Genomic DNA, 11,620 nt, shown 5'->3' on the forward strand with positions numbered 1-11,620 from the left:
GGTATAACGGCAGGGCGAGGCTGAGACTTGCTGATATAGTTCAGCCCCCGTAGGGGTGTGTGTGTCTACCTGTCAGCTGAAAGAACGGGAAGGGGGGGATCGAGGGATCAAGGATACCAAGGCTGAAGGGAAGAGACAAAAAGGTTGACGTTGTGCTTATTTTCTTCCCTCCTTCATTTTTATCGTCGCCCGTCGAAGGAAAAGATATCTAGGAGGGCTATCGCACCGCCATCCAGGAAGAAAAAAAAAACCCTCAGATTTTACCAACGTAAAAGCTTCATATTATCAGCTTTCCCATAACTCGACAAAACCATGGACTCAGCAGGCTTCCGCCGGCCGCCCAAACGCCTCGCCGTCTTCTGCGACGGCACATGGGTTGGCCGCGAGACAGCCGTCGACGACGCACCACCCAGCAACATCCGGCAGCTCGCCAACATGGTCGGCACCGTCAAATACAAAACCGACGACAAAGGCGCCGCAACCGTGCATCCCATCCAGCCGCACAAAAACAAGAATCTCTCCGAAACCTCCCCTGCCCCGGCCCCAGATGCCATCGTCGCCGGCTACCAAGAAGGCGTAGGCCTGAACAAAAACTTCATGCAGTACATCTGGGACGGTGCGACCGCCTCGTCCATCAGCGAAGAATGCATCGCCGTGTACAAGTTCATCGTGGAAAACTACACGGACGAGCACGAAATCTGGTTGTTCGGCTTTAGTCGCGGCGCCTTCACTGTGCGCTGCGTCGCGGGTATGATTAACAACTGCGGCATCATCAAGCGGCGCGCCGACTACACCGAGCAAGAAGTGTCGCGCCTGTGCTACGAAATATTCCGCACGTATCGCTCCAGCTTACCCGTTGATGCGCCCAAGAGCGAGGAGTGTCAGCGCTGGAAGGGACTCGAGGATAGGGTGTGGCAGGTCAAACGCCCGATTCGCTTCATGGGCATTCTAGATACGGTGGGTGCGCTGGGGATTCCGCGGTTAAGTGCGGGCGTAGGGTTCGATTGGAGTCCGTTTGAGTTTTTCGACATGAGCATTTCGAGCGTGGTGCAGCATTGCTATCACGCGCCGTGCTTGCATGATCGGCTGTGGATCTTCCAGCCGTGTCTTGTGTCTGCGAGCGAGGCGACAGCCGAAGACGACGAGAAAGAGGCGAGGGCGAATATAACGCAGAAATGGTTTCCGGGCACCCATTACGATATCGGTCGCATGACGTTTCGTTTTGTGCGGCAGAGCCCGACCAACTGGATTGAGGAGGCGTTGGGCTGGCTTCCGAACTTGCTGTCGCGCACAATCTATCCGAATCAGGTGCTTAGCGATGCGGTACTAAGGTGGATGGTGGAAAGCGTGCATGCTGTGGATGAGCGCTCGGAAACACCCATTATGCCTGGTGCGCAGGAATGGATACAGCATCTTGGAGAGAGGCTGGGTGAAGCTGCACTATCAGCTTCATCGACCCAAGATCAACACCTGAGAACTGGCAGTGGAGACATCTACGGCGACGTGCTGGCCTACGCGCCCGGCGGCGTCGTGATTACCTCGGTGCAAAAGACTTCGCGCTCCATCACCTCCCTCCTCAATGGTGTCTTGCCGCGGCTTGGTGACAACATCCAAAGTGTGCTGGGTGTCAAGACACTCATCGGTATCCTGACAAACACGGCCGATCGCCGTATCCCAGGCACGCAGGCAGAAATATACCCGTACACAGAGCCAGAAAAGGTCATGGTCAAGGGAAACGAAGTTGTTTTCACGGTAGAAGAGCTGGCGCGGATGAAGGAAGTAAATGACGTGGGGCAAGTCAGATATCCCAGTCAGTGCTTCCAGTCGTTTTTGCTTTGGAAAGAGGTGTTTGGGAAAAAGGAAACTTGATGTGAACACTGAGTCTGGGTTTCTTTCACGCGAGCGAACAAATTGTCATCGAAACAGTTCAAATACCACACTGCTTCAGTTATTGGAGGTGGAATTCATCAGCCCTTCTTGTTCATTTCAAAGGCAGCTTCGTTGGCAAATGCCTTCTTATCGATGACTTGGTCCCTGAAGAAATGTGCATTAGATTCATTGTACTTGTAGTAGCATGTCCCATATCTAAACCCAGAATCTACTATATTAAAAACGACACAAAAAAATGATGTTCATGTCCTTCATGACGACCGTGAATGTTGTACATAAGTAGCAAGAAACTTACTTCTTGCCACGTCCGCCAAAGCCCCATCGAATCTGATTCGCCCAGCGCACCTCTACACCAAGGTCGTCTGCACACTGCCACACGAAGCCAGGGTTCTTTTGGAACATGCGGCCAATGAATGCAACGTCGAGGTTGTCGTTCTCAAGGTAGCCGTTTGCCTGCTTGCCGTCGGTGATGCTACCGACAGTTCCAACAGCCATCTTGTCGCCAACCTTGTCTTTGACAGCCTTGGCGAACGGCTCTTGGTATCCGGGTCCACCATGGATGTGCTGCTTCTCGTGGAGCCCACCAGATGAGACGTCGAGCAGGTCAACACCTCTTTCGGCGAGTATCTCGGCAAGGCGGACGGTCTGGTCAACAGTCCAGCCTTCGATACCGGCTTCGTCAAGCCAATCGGTCGCGCTGATGCGGAGTACAAGCGGCATGCTCTCCGGGATGGTCTTGCGAGTGAGGTCTACTAGCTCAAGGGTCAGGCGGGTGCGGTTCTCGAACGAGCCACCGTATTCGTCGGTACGCTGGTTGGATGCGGGAGAAAGGAAAGAGTGCAGCAGGTAGCCGTGCGCATTGTGAATCTCAATGGTATCGAAGCCGATCTTGACCGCGCGCTTGACAGCGTCAACGAAAGCCTGCTTGAATGTTTCGATATCCTGTTTGGTCATCTCCTTGGGAGTGCAGTGCTTGTCGTTGAACGCAATGGCTGATGGACCATAGACATTATCCGGCCAGCCGTTCATCTCCTTGGTAGCAATATCGCCCTTGCTCAGCCATGGCGCCACTGTGCTAGCCTTGCGTCCCGCATGACCGAGTTGGATACCGATTTTCTGACCTTGGGAGTGGGCAAACTCGACAATTTTGCGGAGAGGTTCCATTTGCGAGTCCTTCCATAGACCACTGTCCTCGGGCGTGATACGGCCCTCTGGAACGACAGCAGTTGCCTCTACAAAGCTCAGCCCGGGGCCACGCTGAATGATGCCACCCAAGTGTGTCAGATGCCAATTGGTGTGATGGCCATCTTCAGCAGAATACTGGCAGAGAGGAGAAAGGGCGATCCGGTTCTGGATCTCGAGACCGCGAAGCTTGAGGGGCTGGAAGAGCTTGGGGATCTTGGAGCTGCCATCGAGCATGCCCAATGCAGTTCCAGCAGGGGGGTCTTGCTCGGGTGTAAAGTAAGAGATCTAAATGGTTTAGTAAAACATAGAGACGTGAAGGAGAGCATCGCATACACCAGGGGCAGCCTTGTTCCTCAATTCATCTTGCTTGGCGACTTGATCGCTCTTCTTGTCCTCTGGTACGTCTTTGGCAATTGCGTGATGCGAATGTGGCTTCGCAGTGTCAGATTCGGCACCCATGGTTGCGATTGGGGAATGAGGTATTCGGGATGTGGGAGTATCAGGGGATTGCGACGACTTGTTCTTTTGCTCAGGCTTGAGCTGTGCCGAGACTGAAGTTGCGATCAATGCGGGTTTTATACTGCGCGATGTCTTTTCCAGTCTCTAGAAAATACTAGTATGACGTTTACTTTCACGCACGCGCGGGGCATGTGCAGGGCCCCGCTTTCCTTGTTGGGGTTGGCATGGTGTGATTAGGGCATGTGGTGATTTGTAAGAAAGATGCCACCACTGTGTTGGCCGGAATGCCGAAAACGTATGCAGTAATGATTACATGCTGCCGTATGTGGCAATGGAAGTATCAGAGCCAGAGCAAGCATTCGATGGCGACATGATTTGGTTGAGTGGACGGTTGGACAAATGCTGGCAGAGGGAGCAGGGAGCACGCCCGCAGTTGGCATGTTTGCACAGGGAGGGTTTGGCTTTCGCGTGCGGTGCAATTGTTGATCTCGGAAGCGTATTTAGGTCATCACGAAGTTTACCAAAGCATGCATGGGAAGGTTAGTCAGCGATACTGTGCCGGCGTTATACCAGACGTCATTCGGTGTCTGTGCGGGTGGGTGGGGTGGACCAGTTCAGTGATTTGCGCGACCCAAATTCCGGGGGCTTGAGTGCGGCGACGAGGCCGACGTTGTCCGCTCCAAGCCTCTAGTGCTGCGATCGATACTGGATGGCAGACTTCCATACTCAGCATACCAAGTCTTGCAGGACGCTGACTGCAGACTTGGCTGTCGCAGGTCACGAGCTCGCAATCCGGTTGGGTGGACGGAGAGTGTTTGAGCCTGAGGTTGAGCAAGGATAGGGATGGTTGGCAGAGGGCATTAATATAGCCACGGTCATGTTGTTGGCGTGCTTGACCGCAGCAGGTTAGCAGGACGGTTAACAGTCGGGAATAATGAGAATTATGCACTCGAAGTTGACACATAACAGCAGCATGACGAAGCGCAAGTATGTCTATCATAGCGCAGTCCAATGATGGGCATCATGCGCGTTTCGTTTTGCGCGTAACGGGAGCGTCAGGGCTGAAGCAGCCGACGTTGCCGATGGATCCAGAGCATCGGCCCTTTGTTGTGTGTGAGGCAGAGTGGGTAAGACTGGCAATGGGGTTTTCCGTTTTTGCACGCGGGTATGCAGGCCTCAGACAGGGACTGTGGCACGAGAATAGGTGGTGAGGAACGGCCAACGCCTGGAGCCGCCTGTGCCACGGCCACGCCGAAGGGAGGTGGAGATGTGCGGTTGTTGCATTGGGATTTGCGGGAAGCTTTGTCGACAGCGGGCGTGTATGGCCGAGCAAGAAACAATGGCGGCGCGAGGAGGACAGCGATAGGAGGGTGGGAGGGTAGGATAGATTGGCATTGGCACTCTACCCCACGCTGGGTGCGGCGCAGGAAATGAGGAACAGGCTAGCAACCTGCCTGATTGGGCCAAGTGCGGCACCCTCAAACACCAGCCCGTGTGGCGCCGCCAATGGGAGCCCGCCAGCCCGCCAGCCCAGCACAGGGCCCGGCAAAGGACCAGCCGCTCGCGCAGCGCAGTGGATCAAAGACGCCCCGACCACCCGCACGCGCTCTCTTACTGCCACTCGTGCCCATTACACACTACACCCTCGACGACGGCGGCGACGACAGCAACGACAACGGCCAGCCACACAACCGCTGCCGGGTCTGTCTACACACACTGGCACATAGACGCGGGCGCTTGACATTCACTCTCTTGCTACACCCACCCCCATCGCCACTGCCCTCTCGGTGCACAATCGCACCTGCCGTTCCTTTGCCGCCCGCAGTCAGCACCACCTCAGCAGCCCGCTTGTTCACTGCGCCCTCACCCGCCTTCACTGCGGCGCAAAAAAAACCCCCCCTTCAACCATTCACCCTCGCAGCGACCATAGCTCCGCTCTTTTCTCCCTTTTGCCTTTCCACGGCCAATCTCTCTCGGTCTCGGTTTCTCCGCCGTCACCGCTGTGCCCAAGCCTTGTGCCTCAAACGTGAGACGCTCCACCCAACACGCGTATTTTCTTATGCACACTACGCCCCCGTACCAACTGAACACCTACGCTTCTGGGAAACACCCCGTCCCCTGCAAATCCCCCAGCCTCAGTCCTTCCCTCGCCCTACAAAACTATTCTGTTTACTGTCGCTCCCTCCCTCTGCTCGATTCGTGGTGAGCAGCAGGCCTGTTACCACCTTCGCGACGACCCTTTCTTTGTCTCTGCCTCCCCAATCCATGTCCTAGCCACACCAGTCACTCCTTGGACAAAGCAGCTGGGCTGTAGGATACAATACCGTTGACCGGATTCGTACAGCCACTCCTTACACACATTCATACATTCATACAAACATACATATATACAACCCTCCTCGCCGCCTAATACTCAACACCACTACCGACCATGGGCTGCTGCGGAGATCGCGAAAAAGCCCTTACCGTGGCTGAAGAGCAAAAGTGGACGCACCTGGTAAGCACTCCAACTGACACCACCCGCTCTCATGCCATGTGCTAATCCACTCAGACTCTGTCCGACTTCAAGTCCACTTCATGTCTCGCTCCCTTCTCCTACGTCTGGCTCTGGATCCTTGTTCTCGTCTCTTGCGCCGTCTATGCTGCTGACGCCTTCACTGCCATCAATCTTCTCGCCTTTGACAAGTGGACCAGCACCATCAAGCCCGCCGTTCCTTTTGAAATCGCAAAATGGATCTTTGCCATTACCATTATCATTTCCTACGTCTTTCTCCTATACCGTTGGATCAGGACTATGCGCGTCATGCGCACCGGAAGCGTCACTGAGTGCTACCTCGAGCCTCTGGCCGCCATCTGGCAGAGTATGCGCATAACTTCCTCCGGCCAGGGTTGGCGCCGTTTCCTCGTCTTTGCGGAGTTGACCAAGAGTAAAAAAGGCGTCAACTACATTGCCCTCTTTGTTTACTTCCAGTTCAAGAGCGCCTTGCTCATCATTGTCGCCCAAGGTCCCCGTGTCGCCATCAATGCCATGACTCTGTACGCCGTTATGCAAGCCCAGATTATTCCCGGAGGCGACCATGCTGCAAAAGACAGATCCAACTTTGAGCAGTTCTTCGTCAACATCAAGACGATGATCGATACGGGCAATAGGCGAGAAACTGTCATCTATTTCGCCATGTTGTTCTCCTTGCTAATTTGGGTCATTGCTGCCCTGAGTTTGATCGTCGCCTGCCTTCTCTACATCTTCTTCCTGTGGCATTACATTCCCAAGGCCGACGGTAGTCTAACCAACTACTGTCGCCGCAAGGTTGAGACTCGTCTTGAGCGCATCGTCGGCAAGAAGATCAAGAAGGCAATCGAAAAGCAGAACCAGCAATTGAAGAAGCAAGAAGAAAGAGCCATCAAAAAGGGCCAGCTTGATGTGTCCAAGTCACGACCAACTCTGCCCAATATTGGCGATGACGATGATGACACATCTACCGTCTTCTCTCTGCAACGCTCCGACACGATGAGTACCAACACGACACTCCCACCGTATGCTCCATATCCTCAATCGCACACCAACAGCATGGTTTCAAACAACGGCCGAAACTTGATGATGAAGCCATCTCTGCCCACACTCGACGAGCGTCCCAGCACGCTCGCGCGATCTGAATCGCAATTTACTACTTTTTCTACTAACAGCTATGGCTCCAATGCACCCATGTTGCCCCAAGCCGGTAATATGGGTAGAGCATCGCCAGCCCCCGGAATGGCGCCCCTCGATCGCAACGGTAGTGACTACTCTGGTCAACAGCGCAACTTGCCCTATCCCTCCGACAGGCCTTTTACGCAAATGTCGCAGGGCAGAGCGTCTCCTATGCCTCAACGGGGACACTTACCGCCAGTGGATACAAGTTTCAACAATGCTCCATATGGTTCTGAGCCTCGACTGGTTTCCCCTCTCGCCAATGACGCACGAACATCGCAAGCTCAATCTAGCCGTCCATACCAGGGATTCAGTCCGTACAACAGCCGTGGTCCTGCCACAGGTCCCGAATACGAGCTATCGCCTGTTGAAAGCAACGCGACAGAGGAAATCTCCCGACATTACTACCCTAACCCGAATGATTACAATGACTACCAGCCACCACAAGTACCCAATGTTCTGAGGGCTGGCTCTCCTGCCCCATCGCAGTTTGACGGTCTGCCCAACCAACCACGATCAAACACAGCACCTCCACACCGGGACATACTGGACCGTACTATGAACGGCTCGGTGCCGCCACAGCGCAGTGCCACTGCTCCAATCCAGCAGCCAGGCTGGGCTCAAGGACCTCCTCCGCGCAGCTTCACTCCTTCAGGTCCTGGTCCTCAACTTCCATACACTCCTTCCGGTCCCGGCCCGCAACGTCCCTACACCCCGTCTGGGCCTGGCCCACAGCGTAGTTTCACTCCATCAGGACCTCGTCCTAACGGTCACAACAACTACTAAGCTATTGTCGGGTTGACATCTTGTTTATACGTAGCAAAGTCCGGCTTTCCCTACGGTTTATATCATTGATGCATTTTCATGGCGTTCACTTCTCTTTTCTGTTAGATACAGATCCTCCTCTTTTTTCCAGCCAACCTTTTTACATTCATACACACCTGCCCATAACCTTTTGGGATACGATTATGACATCTCTCTCACCTCGGTGAGAAGGTCGTTCGTGACCTTCGTTTTATACATGTATATATGCTTCGAGATACCCCACCCAACCTCCCGTATGGCTGGCCTCGGACGTCCATTCGCTCTTTTCTTGTATGAAGTTACCATTTTTGATGGCTTGGAGAGACGACGGATATGTTTTTTTGAAGACGCAAGCGCGCACTTGTTTAAGTAGATATGCAGGCATGTGTATCATAGCTATCTATCTTGATTTTCTCTCTTTGTGCGATTCAATCCAATTTCTACTCGTCTCCTCCAATTCCACATCTGCATAGATTTCAAAATCATCTTGTTGTATCAACCTTGTTATATCAGTGTTGTTTTGTGTTCAACTAGAGTTTGATTTCAAGTAGAGATAAGCTGCTTACTCCAAAGTCTTACGAACCGCATCAAAACTGGATAGTTGGCCCACATTAAACACCTTGTTACCATTACCTCTATTGAGAGTTATATATTACTGCTCAATACGGTGTAGACAGGCGATCGTCTTTTTGCACTTTAACAACCTCTACGTCCCCCAAAAAAGGTTTTAGTTCTCCACTTCTTCCTTATTACGTGAATGTTACTGTCCTGCATTCCCCTCCTTGACCCAATACACTTTGTCTATCTCGCACCCATCCCAGTCCTCTCACCCTCCATATTAGCAGTTTAAATTTCCTCCCTCTCCCAACATACTTTCGCATCGCTTTCCTCGCTCACTCACCCCAGCAAACCCCCAACCACACGCCAATCACATACATAATCACACGTTCTTATACTCACACCCCACAATCTCCTACCCACGAACCCCTCTGTTCCCTTGCCGCCCTACCCCATCTCCACAATCCCGGATCTACCGCACACTCATAAAAAGACCGATACATGGCCAATCCACCCCATTCTCATATACCTCCCCCCCCCCGCGTATTCATATTCCCCGGCTAAATTCCTCCCTCCTCCATATAGTAATTCCGATGGGAGAAAAGAAGAGAGACAAGGGAGAGAGAGTTTAGCCCTAGTCATCTTTTCTTTTATTTGCACACACCCATGCCCCCTGCGCTCCCTTGTAGAGTATTTGATTTCGCAGTGACGGTATAAGTAGGTTGATGGCTTGAGGTTAATACGTGTGTGGGGAGGGGGACGGGGACAAAGTAGTTATTTCTTGCCCTAGTATCGTCGGGGAAGAAAATCAAAAACGGAGGCAGTGGTCACTATCGTTGGCTTCGATATGAGCAACACTTTTGACGTTGGTATTCCCACGGGCAGGTTTTTTTAGGTTCTCTTCGTTATCTATGATTATTTCTACCATGTTGCTCTTGTTTGGCTTTCATGTCGCTTCGATTGCAAGTCGCGATATCCAAGTTGGAAGAGAGTGAAAGAAAAAAAAACGTTTTCGGCTGAAGAGGGATAATGTGGGAAGGTAGGGAGGAAGAAAGAAAAAAAAGAGAGGCTGAGAAAAAGATTCTAAGTTCCCGACGTGTTTTCGACACTCCATTGTCAGAAGCTTTGAAAAAAAAAATAATCCACAGTTGTAGTGTGATTGTGGATGCGGGGGGAGGTTCAAGAAGAGAGCTAGGCAAAAGAGTAGTAAAAGACAAAAAGTAATTTACCTAGCAAAATGGAAGAAACGAAAAAAAAAACCGAACATAAAGACCAGTGCTGTTTCTTGAATGCAAATGCGGTACCTCATGCGATTCGAATATTGATATCGATGACGTCTTGACATATCGAACCCGTCCACACTTTTCATATCTGGTTATCATGTATGGTACGCTTGCGCACCGCCGGGGAAACGTAGATTGCAGCTAAGCCTCGGTTTCCACGTGTCCGACTTGGTAAATGCTCCCTGACCCAGAGTCTTGCGCCGCGCGCGCAAGCATATCGGTAATGTACATGTATGGTTTCTTTGTTTTTAAAGAAAGGGGGAGAGGACCATGGGGCGGCACTTGAGAGAGCAATGCGCAGCGGGGCGGCTGACGGGGGAAAAAGGAATTTTGTTATAAAGTAAACTAAGTAACCTTGAGATGATTGTTGCGGAAAGTCTCCGTTGTATACTACATACTATATGTATTATGTAAAGTATGTATGTGCCCGCGAGACCGAAGTAAGTCCCCCCGGAGAATGTGAGCGCTCTCTCCTAAGCACCTGAGGAGTCAAGAAGCGCCTACATCCGCTTTAGTCCCGACACCCACCATCCCCAGTGAGCGAATCGTGGTAGTGCAGCGTCAAAAGTCGCAGTGTTGAACTATGTACACAACAGCTGTGCAAAAGTCATATGCCAGACGCCTTGTGTCATGAGCAAGAAAGATCGTCACCTACAAAGTCGTACGTTATCTGTGGCATCCGCAGCAACACATGCCAACGGACAACCCCACGAAACAAAACTACAGGCGTGTTTCATGCACTGTATCAGGCATCGATACCTCTTTTTTTTGGAGGGGGCGCGGTTGTTGAATGTGTCGCAATTCCCCCCACACCATTGTGATTGCACACTTTATGGGCGGATCGGCGAACCTGATCTTCAGGCTTTTCCCCTCCCTTCCTACTAATCACCCGAAACATGTTTGATCGCCAGGCACCACCCGCACCAGCGCGTCGGCTCTGACGATTAATAACCATCCAACCCGCACATGAATTTTTTCTTCACTTTGTTAAAATCATTCTTATTCAAGTCGGAATAAAGCAATCAAATGAGGCGTCGTGTCTCCTTTTGTCCTCGCCGTCTTGGTGACCGACGATCCAGTCTTGGTTGTTCTTGGGGGCAATTTTGATTTTTTTTGTACGGGAACGATTCTCGGGCTCGGCGTTGCTGAGTGCAAGAAGCGGTTTCACTAAGCCACGCCATTCTTTGTTATTTGGATGTAGCGTCGCGGAGCCCAGTGTTTCACGTGCTGTGGTTATCTTGATCTTTGTGTGAATTCGGCAGTAGTAGAATCTTCACAGTACGTAAGCTGAGGGGGGCAAATTCGCCCACACCCGAGTATATCACACGTCCTTTCCGCATGTGAGTGCCTGTGGCCGCTGTTCTTGCCTGACTTCACCGGTGGAGCCATTTGTAAACACGTTGACTTGCTCCGTCATCCTGCTTGTCTTTTCACATGTTGTGGTGGCGAAAGAACGAAACTTGCAGAAAGAATTCTCTCAGCGATCCCCAGTCAGCCAGCCAGTTGAGCATACGAACTTGACAAGAGTTGGCAGAGCGCTCCACCGGGACCATAAAATCCTGCACAAGCGAAATTACACACAATCGTCTAGAACACACTCGCTTGTCGGAAAGCGTATACCTGCTGACATCACACCGGTAAGGCTCCGAGTAGGTATCGATAAGATGATGAAGCTGCATGAAGCTTGTTGAGAGCATCCACAAGGCGTTCTGCCCACTGTGTGATTGGTGTACCTTGAAAATCCAGCACGGTA

At 52.0% G+C, this 11,620-nt stretch overlaps 3 protein-coding genes across 3 annotated transcripts; 2 read left to right on the forward strand and 1 right to left on the reverse strand.

Annotated features, from left to right (window-relative positions):
- Positions 1–20: 20 nt before the first annotated feature.
- PSV08DRAFT_34449 (uncharacterized protein) lies at positions 21–2,025 on the forward strand. Its single transcript, XM_014224085.2, has one exon. It carries the CDS (start codon positions 313–315, stop codon positions 1,867–1,869), a length of 1,557 nt encoding a protein of 518 aa, XP_014079560.1. The 5' UTR covers positions 21–312; the 3' UTR covers positions 1,870–2,025.
- PSV08DRAFT_283317 (uncharacterized protein) lies at positions 1,962–3,972 on the reverse strand. The gene is made up of 2 exons (XM_014224086.2): positions 3,409–3,972; positions 1,962–3,360 (listed from the first exon to the last, which is right to left on the reverse strand). Exons 1-2 carry the CDS (start codon positions 3,532–3,534, stop codon positions 2,182–2,184), a joined length of 1,305 nt encoding a protein of 434 aa, XP_014079561.1. The 5' UTR covers positions 3,535–3,972; the 3' UTR covers positions 1,962–2,181.
- A 1,993-nt stretch (positions 3,973–5,965) lies between these two features.
- PSV08DRAFT_219698 (uncharacterized protein) lies at positions 5,966–8,008 on the forward strand (the record flags this gene model as incomplete). Its single annotated transcript, XM_014224088.1, has 2 exons — positions 5,966–6,031; positions 6,086–8,008. 2 exons carry the CDS (start codon positions 5,966–5,968, stop codon positions 8,006–8,008), a joined length of 1,989 nt encoding a protein of 662 aa, XP_014079563.1.
- Between the last annotated feature and the right edge of the window lie 3,612 nt (positions 8,009–11,620).

The sequence above is a fragment of the Bipolaris maydis genome, assembly GCF_028858645.1.
Source record: "Bipolaris maydis strain C4 unplaced genomic scaffold PSV08scaffold_4, whole genome shotgun sequence".
NCBI lineage: Eukaryota > Fungi > Ascomycota > Dothideomycetes > Pleosporales > Pleosporaceae > Bipolaris > Bipolaris maydis.